The sequence below is a fragment of the Mobula birostris genome, chromosome 19, assembly GCF_030028105.1.
Source record: "Mobula birostris isolate sMobBir1 chromosome 19, sMobBir1.hap1, whole genome shotgun sequence".
Lineage (NCBI taxonomy): Eukaryota > Metazoa > Chordata > Chondrichthyes > Myliobatiformes > Myliobatidae > Mobula > Mobula birostris.
The window spans coordinates 34,944,267-34,968,955 of NC_092388.1; the positions used below are offsets into that span (position 1 = coordinate 34,944,267).

The 24,689-nt window shown below is 37.2% G+C and overlaps 1 protein-coding gene across 2 annotated transcripts; it reads right to left on the reverse strand.

Annotated features, from left to right (window-relative positions):
- Positions 1-3,907: 3,907 nt before the first annotated feature.
- LOC140212517 (interferon regulatory factor 4-like) lies at positions 3,908-24,182 on the reverse strand. 2 transcript variants are annotated; one of them, XM_072283410.1, is made up of 9 exons: positions 24,146-24,182; positions 12,983-13,185; positions 11,294-11,480; positions 10,996-11,081; positions 10,762-10,897; positions 9,408-9,515; positions 6,628-6,990; positions 6,140-6,255; positions 3,908-4,565 (listed from the first exon to the last, which is right to left on the reverse strand). In XM_072283410.1, exons 2-9 carry the CDS (start codon positions 13,181-13,183, stop codon positions 4,425-4,427), a joined length of 1,338 nt encoding a protein of 445 aa, XP_072139511.1. In that variant the 5' UTR covers positions 13,184-13,185; positions 24,146-24,182; the 3' UTR covers positions 3,908-4,424. The 2 variants fall into 2 exon arrangements, with proteins under 2 accessions (XP_072139511.1, XP_072139510.1); XM_072283409.1 differs by lacking the exon at positions 24,146-24,182 and adding an exon at positions 13,640-13,731.
- Between the last annotated feature and the right edge of the window lie 507 nt (positions 24,183-24,689).

Below are 24,689 nucleotides of genomic sequence, written 5' to 3' on the forward strand. Positions count from 1 at the left end.
ATAACAAAGTTTGTTAATTCCCAGTGATTCCACTTGTAAAATTACACAGCACATGCAAGCACACAGTTAATTAAACCTCATTTTCCTTAAAGGGGAGGATTGTATTTTAAAAGAGCAATAGTATTATGAAATTAGTATATTTTTTCATTTCAATCATATCAAAACTATTCACCTGTAGAATTAAATATTATATGAATCACTAAAAGAACATCAGGCTCTCAAACCAGTAGGGATAACTTCATTCAACTTCACATGTCCCATCATTGAAATGTTCCCATAACCTATGAACTCATAGACTCACCTTTCAAGAACTCTTCATCTCATGTTCTTGATATTTATTGCTTATCTATTTATTTATTCGTTCGTTGGTTGGTTGATTGAATGGATTTCCACAGTTTGTTGACTTTGTACATTGGCAAATTCCCAAGTTGGAAGTTGGTAGGGAGGGAAAGGGGATTGTGGCTCGCTGCCGCTTACGCGCAGCAGGGGGGAGCGGGGGGTGGGGCTACTTTGGGGTTCTCACGTTTAACTGTCGTTTATTCTTTGGGGCACTTCTTTGTTTTCGTGGATGGTTTGCGAATAAAAAGCATTTCAGGATGTATATTGTATACATTTCTCTGACATTAAATTGAACCTTTGAACCTTTGGTATGGTCTTTCATTGATTCTATTATGGATTTATCGAATAAGTCCACAAGAAGGTGAATCTCAGGGTTGTATATAGAGACATATACGTACTTTGATAATAAATTTACTTTGAACTTTGAACTTTTGAACAAAATGCAATTTGAACATTCACTTAATTCGATAAATAGAATCAAATATAATTGTTTAATATCCTAAATGCCATTGTGGGCAGAAGGGCCTGTTCCTTTTCTATGTAACATAATCCTATATTTATAATTCTTTACATTCTCATCATGTATTGTTCTAAAATAATAAAATCAGACTATTGTGTCACAGGTAAACAACTCATTATGTATTACAGAATGTAAATTAGTCAAATAGCTTAACTGCTAGGTAGTTCAAATAATCTCTTAATTATGGTAAAGAATGCAGTGGCTAACTGAGGATTCTGGCTTGCGATTATTAGTTGATAGTAATAGGAATCAGTGCTTCTAGGAGTCCCCATGCAAGGTGATGTTTTAAAGGTGTGCTGGAATGAAGAGTGTCCTAGTTGTAAATCAAAGCTTCTTCCCATAGAAATTGATGTAACTTGCAGCAGTACCAAAAATGCCTGCACAAAAGGAAAATAAAAGCAATGCAATGCAGTTATCTACTATGTACATTGTGCACAGTTTCACTAAGATATGGGCTTTTATTTCCCCCCAGCTTTGCTCCATATGGAAGTGGGGATTTGTCCATTCACTTTTGAATACTTCCCTGTAAAAGGAAGACGCATATTTTCTATAACATTAAGGCAACTGAGAAGAAGCACTTGGTCAGGGGAATGGGGAGAAACTGTACTCATATTTTCTGAACAATGAGTGCTTCATGCTGACAGGAGTGGGAGGAGAATAATTGCCTTTGTGTTTCTACTACCAATTGGATACACATTTATGTGTACATTAGCAGGAATTTTCAAATGATTCATCTTCTCCAGAGAACATGTATTTCTATAGTTAACTGTTAAATTTGATAACCCCTGCAACTAGTTGCAAAATTAAGTGAAAAATTTCATTTCTGCATTTCAAATGAATCCAAATTTTCAGTTTAAATAAGAGTAAATTATTTTACTTTAATATAATTCCAGTTTATCGATATATGGAAAGCATTTTATGTTCTTAGGTGACTTAATGGAAAGAAACAAAAATCTTAGACCTAAATAGTTATATAGTAGTGATGTTTCCAAAGCTCATTCCAATTTATCAATAACATCACTGCATCAATAATCTGTATACTTTCAGCAACTTAACCTTACCTTTGATAGAACTTATGGTCCTGCCAACACATCTCAAATGTTTCAGTACGTTTCTCCTAAGACAGACTAATTTCTTGCAAATCAGGAACCTTTGCTTTAACTTTGAATTTAAAAAGTAAGTAGCACATATGTGCAAAGAAGTCCATCTACCATATATCTTACTGCATAACCATTTACATATAGACTTGTACCATGTGACAATTAAAATTGTCTTTAATCAATGGGGCCCTTGGAGTAGGAATGCACTTTGACTGATCAAGGTGCACTTAATTAGTAATTTCAGAAAAAACTTGTTTTACCAAAGTAGAACTGAATATGAGTGGTGATATATAAAGGGCTGGTCAATCCAAAATGGTGTATTTTGTGTAGTCATTTGGTAAATTGGTCTTGATTATCAAACTGACTGAATGCCTAACTGGCTCAGCTAAATACTAAAAACAAGCTCAAAGATGATCTTGTTATTTTTTCTTGTAAAGGGCTGTCTTATCTTTCCAACTACAAATTAATAATCACTGTTAAATTATGGACAGTGTAGTATTAGCTCCAATGGCCAAAATTTTTCTTTCAAAATAATGATGAGGCCAAATAGCACATGCTGTTATTTAGGCACAAACAATAAGTACCTTCAAATGAAGGTAGATGCACAATTGTGATCCATTGTGAAGCAGCCTCTTCCTAACATCAAATGAAGTAAAGTTGGTTTACTCGTATTAATATAAACTAAAGTCACAAAAGACAGCCAAATCTTGTCTATTGCAGTCCCAGTATCCAGTAATACTGGGGTTTAAAATTAAGCATTAAATGAGTGAAATATCATTTTGCTTAATCTCACTCTAAATCTGTTTTTCATTCTCCTTCTGGGCACCTTTCACTCTCAATTAACTTTAGAGCTCTTAAATCTGATCGTGTATCAACTGCAATAGTAAGTTTGATCCCAATACAAACCAAAGGAACAATACAGTGGTTGCACTAAGATCATTTAGAAAAGGCAGCAATGTTTTTAGAATTATTATTTATTCTTGTTGGGTGGCCAGGTGGAGATATGTCTCTACCAACAGAGGTGTAAGGGACTCCTTCCCTCCACTAGCCTTCAGGTCACCCTTGGGCAAGGTGTAGCACCTGCTTAGCCCTCCCAATCAGGATCATGTGAAGCCATGGGAACAGGTAAGAGCAGCAGGCGCCTATCACAAGTCCTAGTTATGCGACCACTGACACCGGGCAGACAATCTCTGAAGAGTATTGATAATGGCTGGGGTCTTGTAAAATCACCACCCAGAAGGCGGCAATGGCAAACCACATCTGTAGAAAAATTTACCAAGAACCATCATGGTCATGAAAGGACCACGTTTGCCCATGTTATGAGACATGGTACATAACGAATGAATGAGCAAATCATTCTTAGGTGACATTATTCCAATTAAACATAAACTCTGGTAAACATTAAATTCAAGAGCAGCATGAACATATCTACACTAAACTGGTCCTGCAGTCAATTTAATTGTATTGCTTGTTCTACACTGTCCATAAAGATGAAACTACAAGTCCTGGGATACTACAACTTAAATAAATGCAATTATACTGTATACCTGTAATCTTAATACTTATATGCTTAGCACCAGTATATGTAACTGTACAATGGCTATGCTGTAATAAGATCTTTAACAAAAGAACAATGTGTACCAGAAAGAAACATACTGTATAGATCATGCTTGGAATTACCCTGTGACTAAATGACAGCTGGTAAACATGGGACTTGCAGGTCATTTGACTAACATGAAAACAGGAAGCCTTGGAATAATGGCCTTATGTTAATTTAAATCATTGTCTTAGCAGCAATTATATTCTGTTATTAACTATTATGACAGAATTCAGAACTCTGAGTAATCATGCATTTCTTTCGCCTTTTAAAAAGCTTGCCCATTATTGTGCTTAAGAGATTTGGAGTTAAAATGAATAACAAATATACCAAATGTTAAAATTTTCACCTCTGAATTTACTTCTTAAAAACTTTATTTTTATTAGAAAAAAATCTGTTTAACAGCTTAAAAAACTAAACATATATTGAAACATTTCTGAGAAATTTACATTGCATGCTAATTTGGGATATTATATCCCAGTAGTCTCTTCCACATCTCAGATGTAAAATTGAAAAAATATGAACTTCCCTGAGAATCACAACTCCAAAATAAATACATTTCCCTACAAGAATATCATTGCCCTGCACAAAGTGCTCCTATATAAAAACTAGCCAAATCATCAGGTTTCATTCCGAGACAGTAAAATGACCACAGCAATCATCTCTGGAGAGTCTCTGTCACAGTGTATCATCACTCACAATGTAATATTGACAGGCTTTCTTCAGCGGCTGGCTGAGTTACTCCTTGTATCTGTACTTTCGCAAGATGAAAGAAAACAGAAAGGACAATTCTCTTTATTGAAGTTGAAGAAGTTGCTGGACGGGGTTTTCCTGAGTATAACAATAAAATCAATGGGTCTTCAAACTTTCAGTCTTGCATCGAATGTCGAATAGATCTATGATAATCCTCCGCACTGTTCACGTGATCAGGCATTTCATACCCTCGAAGCAGATGTCCACTGTTCTGCTGAGTGAAGTAGTAAAGCTGCCTGGCAAACACTGGCTCGATCTAAAGACAAACAAAAAGTCAATTTATATTACCTATATTTGGTTTAATTTGATTCTCAAACCAAAAACTGCACAGCATTTTCTAAAATTTTCATCACACGCTGAAACAGAAATCCCACAATCATTTAAAGCAGTTGAAAACCGCTTTTGCAGAACTGCTCCGAGTAATTTTTTAAGAAATACAGACCAAAGTCAAAGTGAGAGGAAGTTCTCACCACATAGCAGGTAAATTGACAGCATCTCATATCTGGGATGGCTTGAGGATACTGGATGAAAGGTGAACCAGGAGAATTTCAAAGAATGGAAGACAACACATTTGTGCCATTTATTAATGATTATACTCTCTTTGTTGATATTATGAAGTGTAATAATGCTCTAGGCTTCTCACAATTTTGTGTTGTATCTGATTAATCTTAAATGCAGCCAATTTAGGATTTGGATCCATAATAATAGATACAAAAGATCAGCAATAACTAGTGTCAGGCCAGATTAAGATCTCTCAAATGACTGTTTTTTCAATCTCAGTCATTGTTTGGGAAAGATATCTCTAACAAGACCAAACATTTCCTTAATGACCGTAGCAAGCAAAGTGAATGCAGTTGCTTCACCTGAACACCTTACTTCCTTTAGATTAGCCAGCTGAAAGAGTGCATGGTGATCTGCATGAGATGCATAATGAGAAGGGAGAGCAAAATGGTGGAGGTGGGATGAGGAGGAGAAGGAATATGTTTTATTAAGGATACAAATTAGCCAAAAATATTGCTGTAATGAGATCTATGCAGTCTGTTAAAGATTTAATGCCCAACCATCTTGAACTGCTCTTTATAAAAGAACACCAGCTAGATTCAATTGTAGCCGTACAGGTTTGTGCAATAGGTGAGAAATCAGAAATGAGAAGACATGCACTAAGGAAAATATTGAAAATACTTTACTAGAACAACAAGTAAAATGCAAATATTTTGTGGTCTCTCTAATATTTTACAAATTGTAGGAGTAAGTGTATTATTGATGCTTTTGCCCCACTACAAAATACCTCTAAGGGAAATTTGCCAATTTAATATTTGATCAAGTATCATTCATGTTTCCAGAGATTCCAGCAGCTATCAGTTGACGAGGTTTGACGCATCTTTAGAATAGTCAGCTGTACCACCTACAATTCACATCCGATGCCAGGTTCAGTCAGGAAGATGGGAGAGATAGGTGAAGGTAACCGGATAGACAACGACCTTTAGCATGGTAAATGGGCATGTAAGAATATGTTGCAATGTTATGTGGAAAAACGGAGGAGAATGGGACTGAATGGACTATTCTAGAAGCCAGCATAGCCCCCATTGGGCTGCATGGCCCTTTCGGTACAAACTCATGTTTCAAATAAAAAAGTGGAAGCAAACAAAATAATAATGATTGTAGATCTGAGTTTGAAATTAGGTACCAATTATTAACTCACACAGAGTATTGAGTGCATATTTAAATTGTTTACAAGTGCTCTACTTCTCAGTACAAACATTCTTATGGTAAAAAAACATCTAAATAGATCGAGTATTTCCCCACACCATACAGTTAATATCAACTTACATGTGCAGTGATAAGTTTTCGTGATCTTTGTGGATCAGGAAATTCTTCTCCAAAACAAAATACAATTTGGTATCTTGGCATGAATGTACGCCCATGATTTGCACAGCTTTGCAGCTCTGGAGGCAACAAAACAAGTCTGTTACAATTAATCTACTTTAAACAACTTAGTTCAAACATGATAAAGAAATGGCTAGCTGTTCAAATATCTACTTTCTCCATCTGAGTATAATTAAGAATAATATCAGTAATTCATCTCATCAGTAATCTTCAGATGGAATATTCTAACTGTAAATTGAACACTTACAGATTTGAGCTTAAATAGTCAAAAAGATTAGATGATCACATATTGTGGCATCCATTTACTAAACTTTTTCTATTCACATTCATATTCACATTAATGATCGAAAAGAGTATATTATTAGAAAATGTACATATGCTTAGGATATATAATAGAAATATATTTATAGATAAGAAACAAAAATAAGTACCTATTAGAAATTGTTGTGTGTCAAATAGTTTTGTAATTTGGTCTCTCTCCAGCTTGTTGGGCCTGTCACTGTATGGTGCCAACGGTCCTTCCCAGTAGATTCTGCTCTGACACAATCGTTTGGCATAGAGACCATCAGGTGCCATCCACAGTAAGACTCCCTTCTCCAAATGACTGAGAAGCTTGTCAATACCTTTGCGCTGTGCATTGCTGTCTGGATAAGGAAACAGCACCTGATCTATGTTGCTGGCTGCAAATGGCTTATCATCATGGACATGGGCTATTCTACAACCTTCAGGGCTTGTAGTTGTCACATCTCTCACCAGGATATCTCGATAAAACAAACAAATGTGTAGCCGACAGTCTGTAAAAGCAAATCAAATTGTCGTTTTCAGTATATCAGCAAGCTGAAAGTCATTGACATAATTTTCAGTAAATAAAGAAAACATGGAATTGTAAGATGTTTGGGCTATTCCATTGTCAGGTCCAAATATTCTTTCGACACAAACTGACAGAATCAATCAGTTAAGATAAATATGAAGCTTCTGCAGGGTCAAGTGATGGCAAGTAGATTTTCTAACTTCACAAGGTAGAACTCACAGTCTGAAATTGAGAAGATCTTGGTAACATTTAATACCATCATAGCCACGCTTCGGCATGGGCAGATTAGGGCTACATTTGTAATTCAAGGAGTCCAAATTTGGACTTCCAGTTCTGTAGTTACATTTGGCAGGTTCTCTCATCACTTGTCTTCCTCATGGTCATCTTGTATTGTTTTTTTCTCTTTCTCTTAAGTTTTCTTTCTTCCCTTTTTCTTATTTGCCCTCATTCTTAAGTGGGCTGTTTACTCACAACACTTGATTTTAATAACATCTTGATGCTTTCATTCAATTTTCAATTTCTTGTCTTCATTCATGAATTAAATTATTCTTCCCTTCTTCTTTTATCTTCTATTTTTTTTCTTCAAGCCAATCATACGGCCAAGGTTGGGGAAGGGAGGGATGGTCAGGGGAATGGAGTTGGCTGAAATGCAGTCTTAGAAATACCAGGCAGGATCAGGGGTCACAGTTGTCCAATTTAGAAATCCTTCATCCCTTTTTCTGCACCCAACTGAAGAGTCTGCCATCCACTGTATGGTTGGACGCATGGCTAGATTTAACAGTGGATACAAGGTCAGTGGCTATATTCTTATTTGTCTGACTTTGCTGATCCATATTAACAAAGGCCAAAATCAAATGCAATTAACTACTTGTGAAGCAATAGAAAGAATCATTGTACCAATGCAGCAAGAAAAACAACTAGGAAGCTAGTCAGATTAATAATGAGAAGTGTTCTGTTGTTGTATGGGGTTAAGCAGACTATATCTGGTTAACAAACTTAAAATTGAATAAGATGAATACCAAAGGAATATCTGCTGCTGATGAAAAAGCCACCCACCACATTCTACATTTCACAATAAATAACCCAATCCCACTTAAATAACACAAATGTGTTACTTGTGTTATGCAATGTCATGCTGAACAATCTGGAAATATATTATCTTAAAATTTGGAGTTAATCCATAAATTTGTTCCCTAACATGACATTGCAATTAGAGAAGTCCTAAATAAAGCTGAGACTTTATAAGGCATTGGTCAGACCAAATTTGAAGAATTGTGAGCTGTTCCAGACCCAAATATCTCATAAAGGATGAGCTAGCATTGGAAAGGGTCTCGAGGGGATTTATGAGAATGATCCTGGGAATGAAAGGGTTAACATGCGAGAACTATTTGATGGCTCTGGTTCTTTACTCACTGGAGTTTAGAAGAATGAAAGGTTCCCATTAAAACCTTTTGAACATGGAAAGGCCTGGATAGAATGGACATGGAGAGGATGTGGCCAATAGTGGAGGATTTTAGGACCAGAGGGCACAGCCTCAGAATAGAAGAATGGCCCTTTAGAACAGAGAAGAGGAGGAATTTCTTTAGTCAGAGGGTGAATCTGTGGAATTTATTGCCACAGACAGCTGTGGAGACCAAGCCATTGAATATATTTCAGGTTGAGGATTACAGTATAGGTTTTTGATTGGTAAGAGCATAAAGGTTACAGAGAGAAGGCAGGAGAATGGGTTTGAAAGGGAAAATAAATCAGCCGTAGTCAATTGACAGAGCAGACCTGATGGGCCAAATGGCCTGCTTTTGCTCCCATGTTTTATTCTGTTATGGTCCACCAAAATATGTGACTGCCTTTAAAAAGGCAGAAAAACGTTCCAATGTGCTTTATAGAATTGTTATCAAACAAAATTGAAACAGGAGCATAAACACAAATACAATAGGTTCAAAGAAATGCTCTAAAGAGGAGAAAAAGAGTTAGAGAAGTGAAGAGGTTTAAAGAATAAATTGAAAGATTAAGAGCATGCTCTTTGAAGGAATAGACACTAATTATGGACCAAGTGGCTAAAAATGCAGGACAGCAAACCTTGGAGGTTTGACAGATTGGAGAAAATATCAGGCATGCCAGTGGGAGACTGGGAACAGATGTGGAAGATAAAGTTGAATTTTTAAGACTGTGTCACAGCCACTTTGAAACCCAGTGTGACACAATGTACGTTGGGATGCAAGCTAAATATATTTGGTATACCTGGGCAGCAGAGCTTTGAATGAATTATGGACAGTGGAAATTAGAAAGTAACCAGTAAAGTATTGAACAAGAGCCAAATAATTGACAAGGCACAGTTAGGTACTTTTGTGTTGTTCATAGATCTGTTCTGATACATTGCAAATGCTAGAGCTGTAGACTTACCTGAAAGGGCCAGTGCTTCACCAGACCTCATACTAGCTTCAATGGGGATACCAGGTGCTTGTGATTCAGCAGGAGCGCAAGCATAAAATGACCCTGTTACCTGATAACCTGTAAAGAGAATAAAACTGAAATGACATGCTAGTTTAAAACTAATATTAGAAATTAACTGTATAATATGATCAGCCTTAATAATCTATTCAAAAATGTCATACTCATGTTAACTAATATATTTCACCAATTTATTATACATTGACATTAGCACTTGCATGTAACTTAGACTGCAGATCATAAACACAAGTGATTCTGCAGATGCTGGAAATCCAGGAACACACACAAAATGATAGAGGAACTCAGCAGATCGAGCAGCATCTATGGAGAAGAATAAACAGTTGCCATTTCAGGCTGAGACCCTTCATCAGGATTGTGTCACCAAGTGCCGATGAGGCCCGAAATTCTAACTGTTTAATCCTCTCCATAGATGCTACCTGACCTGCTGAGTTCCTCCAGCATTTTGTGTGTTAACAGACTACAATCTGTTTTGAAATGGCATTGATTTGTTAGCAATACAATTCAATTGACATGATTATTATTTATTTTTTCACTTTAATTCACTAAATACTTTAACAAAATCCTTCTGAAAATGACCATTATATAATTTTACATATGTGGCAAAGTGCTTTTAAGTAATTTGGTCCAAATTTGACCATGTTGAGATCTGTGAATAACTTACTAAGGCTATTTATGGATCATGTCCAAACCTGTGCCTTAGTTCCTCTTTCCTTTGAACTTTCTCGTATTATTATGACTGGAATATTGCATGCAGGCAGAGTGGTAGTACTTTATACAGAATATAATTTTGAGGCAATGTTTGAAGCTAAAGTGCATCAGCATGAATTTTCCTCTGTAGTTTCGAATGAATGGTATAGCTCTCAGGATGAAGCTAAACTATCTTCTGCATTTAGGATTAACAACCAAGTTACTCTATTATGAAAAAAATACAGTTTTTTTCCCTGTAAATAGCTAATATAGTTAATGCCTCATGAACTTTCACTACACAGGCTCATGTTTTTATTTATTTAGAGATATAGCACAGTAACAGGTCTTTCCAGCCCACAAGCCCATACCGCCCAATTACAACCATAAGACCACTTAACCTACTAACCCATACATCTTTGGAATTTGGGAGGAAACAGGAGCAGCGGGAAGAAATGTATGTGGTCACAGGGAGAATGTGCAAACTCCTTAGAGACTGCGGTGGGAATTGAATTCAGGTTGTTGCCATCATAATAGTGTTACGCTAAACCACTACACTACTGTGGCACCCAAATCTTATTACCCTAATGGGAAGCCTTACCATTTTCACATCCAGGGCCTTGCCAATGATGATTTCGTGGAGCAAATGGCACTGGCGAACATGGATAGGAGAGTTCTGGGTGTGGCTGTTCATATTCTCTCCAGCTGCGTTCATGTGGTACAATGTAGTTTGGTAACTAAAAGACAAAATACTAATTATTTTTCAACTTAATTGCCTAAAGAGTTGTGTTATTCATTGCTAGCTGAAATGCATCAACTCTAGGGTCTCACTTACCTGAGGTGGTAGAGATGAGTATGGAGGGTAAGAATGATGGTTGACTAGTATCTGTTGATCTTCCATGCTTACTTGTTTTGATCCTCCTTAGAGTAAACGGAAAAGATGATACTGTGAGTACAGTATTATGAATGCGTACAGATATAAAGAATAATTTAATTCCTCCTGATGACGGAAGCCTCTATATCAAAAGATATTATGATTCAAAACCTGTTCAATTTTTTTACCCTCCCCATTCTAGACTAATCAAGAAGGGAAAATGTTTCAAATGAAGTCGTCACATAGTCTGATTATGTACCTTTTTTGGCCCCCTCTGGTATAATTTTGTACACTTTGTATGGATCTGAAATATCAAGTTGACTGCGATCAACCAACTCGTCAAAGTCATTGCTCTTGTTTAAAGCGCATCGTAGTCTAGTCTTCCATGTTGGTGGATCTGGTTTGTCAATTCCTTCACGGAACTTTCCTTTGAAAAGTGCCCAAGCCTAGGGGAAAAAGTATTATAGTTCAGCAAAACAATTGTTACTCCATATTGCAAAATTACTGTGTAATATGTTGGGATTTGAGATGTATATCTTGAATAATGAACATTAAACATTATACATCTTGCATGCATTCCAACCTTCAAGACTGAAATTACCTTAGAGTAGCCAAAATTATCAAGACTATGAATATCTTAAGTATTTAAAAACTGTATAATGTAAATTTTCATCAAAAATTGTTCCTTTCACTGTCCTACTTCCTCCTTCATCCTCCCAGGAAATAGATAAATTTAAGCTCTACCAATCATTATCTGCTTTCAGGTTAAGTCCTTGATTATAATTTTATGTCCTCATGTGAGATTAAAAAGGATTTACTTATTCCAGAGGGGAAAAAGCTACTAATGTTCTTTGAAAACAAGCCTGAGATCACCACCCTAATAACATAATAGTGCAACCAGAACAATTAAGGGAATGTACATATTTGAATTCACTATGACTTGTCATTTAGCATTGGACAATTTATTAGCATACTTGAGCAAATTCGTGGTGAAGCATAACCATTTCACTGAAAAGAAACCTTTTCCAATAATACATCTGAGTTACTTACAGTAGATAATAGCATTCTATTTATAGACACCATGCATGTATGAATGCACATGCTCTGCAATAATGCTTTTAGGTGGTGTACGTTTCTGGAAGTTAAACTTGTTTTTCCTGTCACCCCGTTTGCAAGAAACGAGCAGTAAACTGTACCAGTAACTCATATCTCGCATGGGGATATGCAGTGAGTCACATCAGCGACATTTTTTTATTGACTGGTTAGCGCCTTGAGAAATTAAAACAATTTCTTGGCAATACATGATTCAATTTCCCTGAAACAACAGAACCAACCCTATCGGAGTCGCTGACCAATTTTGCTAAGCTTAGACCACAATTATTCATACACACCTACACAGAAAAAGTGTTTTCCTGAAATGCAGGCAAGTGCCATGCAAGACACATGTAATAGAAAGCAGCTATGTTACTCCCACCAGTGCGGGCGGCGCTCGCTTGGGGGAGACTGTCCCACAGCCCAACATCTTCATCACCTCCTACTGCGATGCAGCAGGCTATAGTACTCCATGCAACTGCCTAACAGTTCCACACATTAAGTGCCTGAGAAACTCATCCCCAGTCCTATTGAGTTTGTTATATGCAATGTCACATGACAGGAGCATTTTTTTAATACCATCGGGAATAGAAGGAACTGTACGGAGTCTGGGGGCGGCAGTGGAAACACCTCAGCTCTCGGTTGCTGGGAATTGGCAGTGGGCTGTCACGGCCGCATTGAAAAAAAATTAAGAAAAAAAAAGCTCAGAAGTTAAATAAAACAAGGCGATACAGAAACTAAATGAAACAAAAGAGGAAATTAAGACCTTCCCCCATGAGAGCGAATCACTTGTCAGAAGTACAGCAATCGAAGAAACACGCGATATACCAAGTGAGGTGAGAGAAAGTCTTTCTACCTTGAAAAGCGCCGCGTCCTCGTCTCGGTTATAATCCTGTTTGCCGGCATGTTTCCAAGGAATCCGAAAAATCGTTTTATCTTCGTTCTCCCAGACCAGACCGGGATATTTACCACTGTCAATCTGGTCGATCAACCATTGGCGAAGTTTGCCGTTTCCGGAAGTCACTGGAGCCATGTTGCACTCTGAATCCATATTCATTTCTATTGAATACAACGTGAGTGTGTGAAACAGTGCATAAAGAGAAGGGGCATGCGGCTGAAACGATGAGCTAAATATTCACGACTTGTTGCTAACACTACTCGGGGAAAGGGATGCGAGCTATGGAACAAATTTGTCCCCGGTATGCAGAGCATCGGAAATCACTTGGACTCCTGGGCAGTTTCACTCCGTATTCACAAACAAAAAGCATTTCTAATTTCAATTCGAACACAAATAACACATTAAAAGTTAAATTGTAAATAAAATATGCAGCCAATACATACAAAGTCAGGCTCTGTCATCCTGGTAAAGGCACGACTTAAAAATTATCGCTTAAAATTTGTGGCAAGCTACTTTTACAGACTGAGTCATCTAATCAGTGTCCGATATGAAAGTCTATAATGATTCAAAAGAAGTTGCCAATAAAGTGAGAGGGTAAAGTACCAGTTCTCTTACCTTACGCGTGATGTCTAACTTCTATATGAATAACCTGTGTTAACTAGTTACGGTGTAACAGATCTACTGGGCACTAAACGTGAAAGTATGGTTCCCTTATATGCAAACCCTTTTGGGAGGCGGGTCTCTCGCTGCATGTCAATCACATCCTAACCTCTGTTTTTGCAGAACTGTTCGGAAGTGGGGAAAAAACCCAGCGACGTACAACAATTCAAAGTACGAAACATTTACCAACGTGTTTGTTTACCAGAATAATTGACAGATCTGCATCGAAAGAAATTCAGACCCTTAGATCGGAGCAGGTGAAATGGCAAAATTAATCTGAACATAGAACGGAAAATAAATTGGCGAAAACACTTCCTTGGGACTCAGAACAAGTCACCCACAATTTGAATTTTTTTTGGCTCTCAGTTAAACATAACATGATTAGTTTCAAAATGAAGTTTTCGCCGTACCCTCTATAAATTTGAAGGGAGCGGACCAAAAACGACCTGACAGTGTCTTAAACATTTTTGAAATGTTGGATCTTCTCGCAGAGTAGTCATTTATCTTTTCTATCACTGGACGTTAACTACCTACAGTACTAATTATTACTGTAAACACATTTCAGCGCAATAGTTGCTAAATATTTTTTTCCAGCTAAACTCTACTTCTGGTGTAGTTTTTGATTGTTTAACTGAACAACACAGATGTATACCAGGTTAGTTCCCCTAAGTCAGTCACGAAATAACACTGACACTGTTATAAGCATCAGCTCTGTACGATTTGGAGACAAAAATCAGACCAAGTCTCATTTCTGCGTCAGCATACTCGTGGATGAAGGATCGCACTCTGCTGTAATGTTTCCCATTGCCAAGCGGCCAAGCAACATAGTAATGACTGTTGTCACTGCAATAATGTCCACTTGGCCGAAATATAACTGGACATGCAACATGTCTCAGCGGGGAAAGAAAAGGGGAGTGGGAAAGCGGATTAAAGTACATCATAAAATGAAAACACGTAATTCTGTTTCAGTAAAAACATTTATAGCAGCTCAAATTTGCCTAATGATGTACTTTTGACATATGACTGCTAATGTATAAATTGCTTCTGTTTCATCGTTGTAGACGTGTATTTACGTAAAAACGCAATGCAACCACTTGCCTATCGGTTTTCAATTGCATTATTACTAATTTTGTACCGCCATCTCCTGGGCACCTCTTTACTGGTGTCCTTCCGCAAAACGGTGAAATACACTTGCCATCCAAAAGCTAAACAAAACCCCCGGAGTAGCCGTAGTGACCATTCTTGTTCAGTCACAACCGACCTCCGTTCTTGATGAAATACAAACGCGAAATAAAAGAAAATAACATGAAGTTCTTACGTTGGCTTCTCAAATGGTTACAGGGAAGAAGATGTTTCGTGTCAGAAATTCTAAGCAAGGAATAACTATATGGTTTTTCATTTTATGTGTCCCAAACTCTACTGGTTTTAGTTAGGTGTGTAAGGTGTTTTTTTTATTTGCCAAATTTCTCCGATTTCATTGAAAAGCAACAGTATTTCCTTGTTTTAGAATGTAATGAGTGGTGGGAGGGGAATAGTAATGGGGAAGATAAAAATTCCATATATCCACGTCTGATTGTGTTATCTTCCGCTTTAATTATCTGGATCTCTCAGTCACTGGATCTGTTATAATAGGCTGGGTTCCAGTGGAATGTCATTTTTATGCTCTTTTCACTTGCAAGAATTCCAGATTTGAGGACGTGTCCTGAGATGGTACACACTTGAGAAACTTCGCATATTGGTTTCAAATCGCCTGATTTTATTAAATGGAAAATTTGTACCAATAGATAATCTTCTAATCTGATAAATAGTTGCAGAGTGAGAATACAAAGGGAAATGGTTTCTTAATGGTCAGTTTAATACACATGATTCTATCATATGTTTTAGAATTGAAATGTTGTACCTGCATAACAGAATGCAGCCTGAAAATGCCCATTATGCATTTTATACCGAAGGGCATTCAAAGGGAATGTGGAAACGATTTGGAAACCAGCACATCTTTCTTAATTAATTTGTCCTTTAATTCATATGAGTACACTGGAATTTGGTGAGATTGCCGAGCGTGACATCTACCTCCAAAATCCACACAATAGCACTGCTACAATATGAAGTGCAAAAATCTGGGAAAACATTAATAGTGTCTGAGATGTCCAAGTTACGTAAGGAGACCAATTTGTTATCAAAAGTGGTTAGAGTGGGAGTTCTGAAAGAGCCGTCACTTTCTCATGGTTCCATTGTGTGTAACTAAGGAATCCTCAGAACATGTTAGCATTCAATGCTGATCTTCTTGACTAACAGATAAGATAAAATGACAGGAGACAAGAAACGCAAAATATCGTGGGCTGATGTTGGTTTGGACCTAAAATGGTTACTATTGCTAGACGTCTTTCCAATAACAAACTTCACTGTAAATAAGAGGCATTTGGTGTTTTATACACTCTCTTTGCTTTCCAAATCTGTTTCTACGTATTATGAAAAGTACAAGCAATTTTTGCACGAGCTGATAAAATGCCTTGTGCTCATTGCTAAGGGGGACAGAAGCGTTCGATAATGAATGGCGAGAAATTTTTAAAGAAGAATTTTCTACACATTTCTTTTATTTTCCTAAAAAGTAACTCAAAAGAGAATAGCTCGCGCGCTCAAACACGCGCGCACAAACACACACATTACTTTCGGGAAATGAAAATCAAAAGAACTGCAGATGCTGAAAAAATTGAAAATACTGGAAACACACAACGGGTCAGGGAGAGCCGATGGGAAAAATCAGAGTTTAAGTTTCGGAAGATGACCCTTCGTCTGAACGGTTTTGACAAAAGGTCTTCGGCCCGAAAAGATAACTGTTTTTCTTTCCACAGTTACTGCCTGACTTTCTGAATGTTTCCAGCATTTTCTGTTTTTCTTTCATATATTTTATTTTCCATTGTTATTGAGAAGAAGAGAGAAGGTTTGGGCGCCCACCTTTGCATCGACAATTCCTGACGTGACATCACAAAAAAGTACAGACAAAAACAGGAAAAGATATAACCGTGCAAATAAACACACCTGGCATTGCTCTATAAAATAACACGGGTGGCCTATTTTAAGCAACAACCTCTTTTTTTCCAGTCCCGTAATCTCGGTTGCGTTTTGGTGTTTGGGGTTTGTCGTTTCATTCCAAGGTTATTTCTGGCCTTAGGCCAAAGGAAGGCAGGAAAATCTTCCAAAGGTTAATTTCTCAAATTGACCAGTTGGTAAATTTCAATGGAATAATTTTACCGAGTTTGAGAAGTTAACATGGAGTGCTGTGCAGTTTCATGAAAATGTGGGATAGAGTATGTTCAAGTTTGTAAGAGTTTTACTTCCAACATTTAGACAATTCTTCGCAGTTCCGTTGGTAGGATAAATCACGATTTATAAAATAGGCAACGTTTCAAAACGATCTGACAACAAGGCGAGATTATTTCCTCAGGGATTTTTCATCTTGCATCTTGAAATAATTGTCATGCATGATTTGCTGCACAAATCAAAAGAATATACCTCTACAGAAATATTTTAAAGCTACGTGCAGAAGCATTTGCTGTGGTTGACTTTGTAAATACGTATCCCATTACTATTAAAACGGGTGAGGTAGAGTTGTTTCTTTTTTACTTACCACAGGCAGCAGTATTGCTTCATCTCCTCGCAGATAACTGTACAACGACTTGTCACTACAATTTCTTATGGCAGAATGGGGAATACAAGTAGTTTTAGGTCAGGAATATAAAAGAACTAAATCTATCTGCGTGCTAGATCTACATTTGCTGGTGGCTGTGACTGGATTTCCTATCTGTCTGCAAAATACTCATTCTTAAAGGTTATAGATGTCCCAGCTTAAAAGGGTATTTCTTTAAAAATTGCTCATCGTTTTTCTTTGAACTTATGGTCATGTTAGTCACCATTCTCATAAATCGCCACCGTGTTTGTCCTTTTAAAAACTTATCACTACAACTTAAAACAAGTTAAGGTACTCCACCATTTATCACATATAGGCAGATGGTTAACTGCTAGAACTTTTATATCCATATCTGGTCCATTGGCGTGTATTTGAATATCTACGAAAGACCACATGAACAAACTCACAGAGGTCTATCAGATTCGATTTGTATATACTCAGAAGGCCACTGTCTGATACTTGTATGAATTTCAGAATCCATAAAATACACCTAGATATATTCAGTGGCTCATCAACTAAGGCTTGCATCTATTTCAAAATCTTGTATTTGACACATATGTATAATTGGAAATATATTACATGTATTATGATAGTCAAGGAGGATATAATGGAGACACCATTGCCGACCTACACATACATAGGGCTATTGAGGTGAAGGACATCATATGTAATTCATATATTTAAAATGAGACATGGCCCTCAATTATCTGAACCATGGACCAGTTGACTCATTGTCGGTAATTGAAGAGACAGTGGAATCAATGATTAAATAAAAAATTATTTTTCAAGTAAATTTATAATTAAGTGTAGTCCTTTGGGATATCCAAACATTCAATGTCTTATGAAAATCCAACAATATTTCTATATTTGTGGTTATTTTTCCTTTTTCATTTTTAAGGAAAATGTTTAGATTGTTGATCAAGTTCAGGACATATGGGATCAAAGGATATGTAGCAGATTAGCCAGCACAGTGACTGAGAAAAAAAAACTGAAAAAAGGGAAAGAAATTAAATGTAGTGACTAAATTCTGACAGACAAAGTAGAAAAATCACCAATTGAGATCAGTGCTGGAACTAATGTTATTCACCATATATTCAAACTATTATATCTGAATCTATATTCAAAGTGTGAATATGGCACAGAATTGTAAAAATAAGAGGCACTGAAAAAGGGAACATGAGAGAACAGAGAAATTATGTCTGTCAGGAAAAATTGAACAGGGTGGATATCTTTCCTCCAGGAAAAAAGAATTGATCCACTTAACCTCTTCAAAATTTAGAAGGGAATTGCCAAGTAAAAGCATTTCAAGTTGTGGGATTGACAAGAATCAGAATCAGAAACACAGGAGGTTCTGCAGAAACAGAATCAGGCTTATTATCATTGACATATGTTATGAAATGTGTTGTTTTGTGATAGCAGTACAGTGCAAGACATAAAAGAATTACTCTATGTTACAATAAAAAATAATATACTGCAAAGGAGGAGAAGTGAGCTGGCATTCATTAATTGTTCAGCAATGTGATGGTGCAGGGGAAGAAGCTGTTTCTAAAACTTTCAGTGTGCATCTTCAGTCTCCCGTACCTCATCCCTTATGGTAATAATGAGAACAGGGCATGCCCTGGACGGTGAGGGTCCTTAACTATGGACGCTGCCTTCTTTAGGCTCTGCCATTTGAGATGTCCTTGGTCACGGGCAGACTTGTGCCTGCGATAGAGCTGAGTCCATAACCCTCTGCAGCTTATTTGATCACATGCATTGGAGCCTCCATACCAGTTGATGGTGTAACCAGCCAGAATTCCACAGTACATTTGTAGAAATTTGCTAAAGACTTATGTGACATACCAAATTTCTTCAAACTCCTAATGATGTATTACTGTTGGCATGTCTTCTTTGGGCCGAGGATAGATCCCCTGAGCTGTCGCTGCTCATCCTTCCCACTGCTGACCCCCTCGATGAGAACTGGTGTGAAGTCCATATTCAATCCTTTGGTCTTGCTGACATTGAGTGCATGGTTGTTGTTGCAAAACCACTCATCCACCTGTTCTGTCTCCCATATTCCTTCTAATTGCCATCTGAGATTCTGCCAACAATGGTGGTGTCATCAGCGAATTTACAATTAGTGCTTGAACTGTGCCTAGTTTAACAGTTGTGCATGTATAAAGCAGTGGGCTAAGCACTCATTCTTGAGTGTTGTGTGTGTGCAGTACAGTAACGGCCATACAAATAATAGAGATCAATAGATCCAATAAAGATTTCCGGAGAACATCTATCACCCTCAGAGTTGTTGCAATGTGAAACTTATTGCCATATGAAGCAATTGAGGAGGGCATGGAAATATAGCTAGTTACAGGAAGGAGCAAACAATTGTGAGGAATAATACGTATGATTTGGTGAAGTTGGATGTCAGGAAGCTTCTATGGAATATAAATACCAGCATAGTTGCCTTGCTGTCTTTTATATGCACTTAGGAATGGATCCAATATCACATAACTAGGACCGTTCACATCCCATTTAGGATTTTCTACAGTAAGTTATAAACAGACTACCATTCAAGGGTAGTCATGCTGTAGGAAAATTATGGGATCTGTACAAAGCAAGCTCTCATAAACTGTGTTCTAATGTTCAACGATTTTGTTTGGTCATGGGAAGTGAATAATGAATATTGGCCACTACATCTGAGACCACTCTTCAGCACTACTTTGAAGGAATATTTTATTAATTCCACTCTAAGGAGCAGAGGGAGCTTCAGTTCAGGTTATTTTCATTAATCCACAGATTTCACTATTTTTCTGCATCTCTCAGTGTGGATGGAGTTCTGAGCTTGAATCTCTAGAGCGGGATATTACTTTCAGAAGTTATACCCAAAAGTGAATAGTACTACTGCGTCAGGTCTGGCACGAAATATGTACCAGGCAGTTATCAAACCTTGGTCCAGTTGTTCACTAACTGGCGGGTGCACGATAAAAAGGACACAGAGACGTTGTCAGCCATCAGAACACTCACACATGACAGCTAAAGACAAACAAATGTGTTTTGCATGCCAAATTTTCTCAATCAATTTTCTCTCATATGTCCACGTAATGCAGAATCATCACTGCAACGAAATGACTAAGAATTTCTTTCTAAATTATTTAACCTTGCAGTTATTCAGAATGATTCGCATGTTTTTTTTTATATAACCGCACGTCGAGCTTGATTAGACAGGGACCTGAGCATTAACGCTCAACAGAGAAGCGTGAACCCAACAAAAACGTCTTCACGTTATGTGTGGAGGATAATCGGCCAACGCACGCCAGCACCCTTGATCTCGAGGTCCTCAGAGATTTGGGCGGCATATAGAGAAACCACACTAACATGAAGTGAACCCAAATTGAGCCCAGAAGCTCCAGGGATCAGCAACCACACCTTAACGACGGCCACCTCTTTTGGAGGGAAAGCCGCAGCAAATAGCAGCTGCCACTCTCCGCCCTATCAACAGAAAAAAGAGGCGTCGGTCATGTTCACCTGACACGGCTTCCAATAGCGAGCAGTGAAGCGAGTCAGGAGGCGCTACCTAATTATCCAATAGCAACCCACGTTTACATCGGTACTGTACGCTCTGACATCCTTGGAAATGGTGAGTGTGTAGCCAGTGGGTCAAATGTTCCCTGGAATCAGGAGAAGTTATTGTGTGGTTTAAATAGCTCGTTCATGAGCAGCTTATGGCGTTTAATGTCACCCATTCCAATTCCCATGCTTTCCAAAAAGAAGTGAAAATAAACTTCGTTATCTGCACGAACCCCAGCTCAACTGGCAGCGGATGCCTCACTGCATTCTTCCTTATAACTATAGGGAATGGATTTTGGAAATGTTGTTTTTCATAATTGACCTTGCCAAGTTTGATTAAATTCAACGCAACTGTTAAATGGGCATGCAAATAAAATCTCCTTGAATATATTCACATTGCTCCATTACAAATCATAATGCCAATTTGAAGATTGAGTTTAATAACATATTAATCTCAAAGTGTATTTCGTCCAGCCATGCTACTTCTAAGACTGAAGTTGCTCTTGAAAAGCTGAAAGCAAATAACATGAACATGGGTTAAACATTAAATCTACCTTGGACTTTAATATTAGCTTATAAGTTTGATTTATGTATGTGAAACCTTATTTGATTGCTTGAACCAGATGAAAGTGTGTATGTCTGACCAAACTGGCTGGTTGCTATAAAAAACTGTGTCCTACATTTTAACGAAACAAGCTCATATTGATGAATTGTCATTGGTACAGATGTCCTGGCCCGAATGAGGTGTAATTTTTAAGATCTGTGCAAGATATGGTGTATATCCTGGTAACACATGAAATGCTTTAGGAACTCAGCAGGTTATGCAGCATCTATGGAAATGAATACACAGTTAATGGTTCGGGCCAACAAAGGCTGACAAGCTTCCTTGTAGAAAGTAACTAAATTTCCATCTCCAGATGGTACCATTGTAAGGCATAATAATAAATTAGTAAATCATCCTATCAGAGAAGATTTACAAGGATGATTCCTGGAATGCAGGGGCTAACATATGAGGAGCGTTTGTCAGCTCTTGGACTGTATTCGTTAGAGTATAGAAGAATGAGAGGGGATCTCATAGAAACATTTCAAATGTTGAAAGGGTTGGACAGAGTAGATGTGGAAAGGCTATTTCCCTTGTTGGGTGAGTGCAGGACAAGAGGCCACAGTCTTAGAATTAGAGGGTACCCATTTAAAACAGAGATGAGGAGAAATTTTTTTAGCTAGAGGGTCGTGGATTTATGGAATTTGTTGCTGTGGAGGCCCAATCATTGAGAGTGTTTAAGGAGGAGATTGATAGGTATCTAATTAGTCAGGGTATCAAAGGATATGGGGAAAAAGCCGGAAATTGGAACTAGATGGGAGAATAGTTTAGCTCATGGTGGAGTGGCGGAGCAGACTCGATGGGCTGAATGTCCTACTTCTGCTCCTTTGTCTTGTGATCTTGTGATCAGCAGGAATTTGCCATGTAAAGTGAAAGCAAATATGGGAGGTGAGGAAAGAATCCTTGGAGACTTTTTTCCATATAAGTAGTAAATAATAGCACCAATATCTTCTTTCCATTGGTAATATTGAGACTAAAAAAGATATTTTTGCATTATTGTAAATGTAAATTAAATATATAAGTCTCTTAAGCGACATTTATTTAAAAATAAATTCTTCCTGTTGTTCAACTGGCTAACTATTGGTCTTATTTCCATTAAGGCCTTTGACATCAGAATAGTGTAATAGTAGAACAAATTGTAATAAGTTTACACATACAGATAGTATTTTTAATCTTTATCAGCAATTAGTAAATTAATATTACTACATGCATCTTTAAAAAACTTTGGAACTAGTGAAATAAAGTGGGGGAAAAATAAGAGTGCTCCATGAGTGGACAAAAGTGCTGAAAATAGAGCTAGTATTCATGGTAAAATGTGAATTTATGGTAATAGGTGAGGATTTTGTTTAACACTATTACAGTTGTTCATTAACTATGTCACAGTACACACTAATTTTGCTCCTGGGAGAGAGGTGAAGGAAAGAACAGCATGTTATGGTACATGATTCAGCACAATAAGAAGAGAGGCATGGAACGTGATGTAAAATCACGTTTTTGTAAGAAGCACCTTCAACAGTGTTCTCAGCCAATTAAAATTTTGAATTTTTAAATTTCAGTTACATGTCGGGAGATGAGAATTTTGAGAGTTGCAATTTCACATAATCTGCTAGACGGGAATGGATGCAAATTCATCAGTAATTTCAAGGAATTCTCGGATGTATATTTGAAAAGGCAACCAATCTGTGTAGCCATTTTCATTGGTATATGAACCTAACTTATATTGTATAGTTTGCTTCACTCTGAGTGATTATAATTAGGAAAATACTTGTCAGTACTTAACTGAAACAAATCACTGTGCAATTCAAACACATTTAAGCCAAGCTATTTTCAGTGTTAGAACCGGTGTTTATGGTTGATTTGATTAAGATCAAATAAAATCAATTGACTTGAATTTGACTTTGACTTCATGGCAGTTTTGAAAGGTGATGTCTGCTCGCAGTTAATACTCTTTCTCGCACATTCACTTACAAATGTTTGCCACACAACCAGTGTAAACATCAGCCACCCAACCAACCCCTCCCCACAACCACCACTCACATGTTATTAAATTCAGCAAATTTTGACTGAACTTTTCTGTTCTGATATTTAATGCTATTTTCACAAAAGTCAGAAAGTGTACTTAAATTTCTGTATTGTCCCCAGAATCAAGTATATAAAGACATCAGATCTATCTCCTGTAAATGAGAAGCACATACTTAGTTTTTTCCAGACTGTACTCAAAGTTCAATGTCTAAAATGTAGCATAAGTGTTATATGCTCTCAGTTTTTATGAATGGTATTGGTAGAATTGAACAACTATTCTAAGAATTATGAACCGTTAACTGGCAAACAATTATCATGTGTTAGATATGAACGCAGTTGAAGACAAATTCAAAGCTCTTTCCTTGTGGTCCTATACATGTACATTATACCAGATAGAGACAGGTCAGAGACTGGAATAAACAGCATAAACAACATTTTGTACTTTAAAATAAAGATGGTTCTAGGTGAAGTGAAACGCAAACCACATTTTATTATTTCTCTGTACCTAGCTCCATGATTTCGGTTTCAGCAACTTGGCTCTTTCTGCTACAGCAATGGTCATACAAAACAAATAAATACATATACTGAAATGCTACAAACTTACTTTTGCAATGTATTCACACCAAGAGTGTATATGGCTGTGATCCAATCTCCGCATTGAAAATACTGCAGCGCAATATGGCTTTTATAGGTTTTAATGCGTTCACTCAGAGCAGCTGTAGAATCTGTTGGCAGCTGATAGAATAAAAGGAACGATGTGATCTTATATTTCACATGCGTTCAGTTGGTAAAATATAGTTTGTTTAATATGCATGGCTACTCTTGTCTGACATATTAACAGGAAGGATATTCTGAAGGTTGGGCCAGAATCAAGAAGAAAGGCAAATGCTTTTTGTTTATAGTAGAACAGAGATCTTCAGTGTCCTCATGATGTAAATTCACTGATGCTTGATAGGGGTAAATCACAGCATGATAGAAAACACCCAGAATTTCCAACGCCTTCTCAATGACATAAAAATCTAATATTTTTGCATAAGCAGTAGCTAGAAAATTCCTCATAACGAATATCTTAAAAAGTTCATGCATTGCCATGTTCTTTTCTCATAAATGCTCCGTTGCCAATTCTATTGTCGGAACTTAGTATAAAA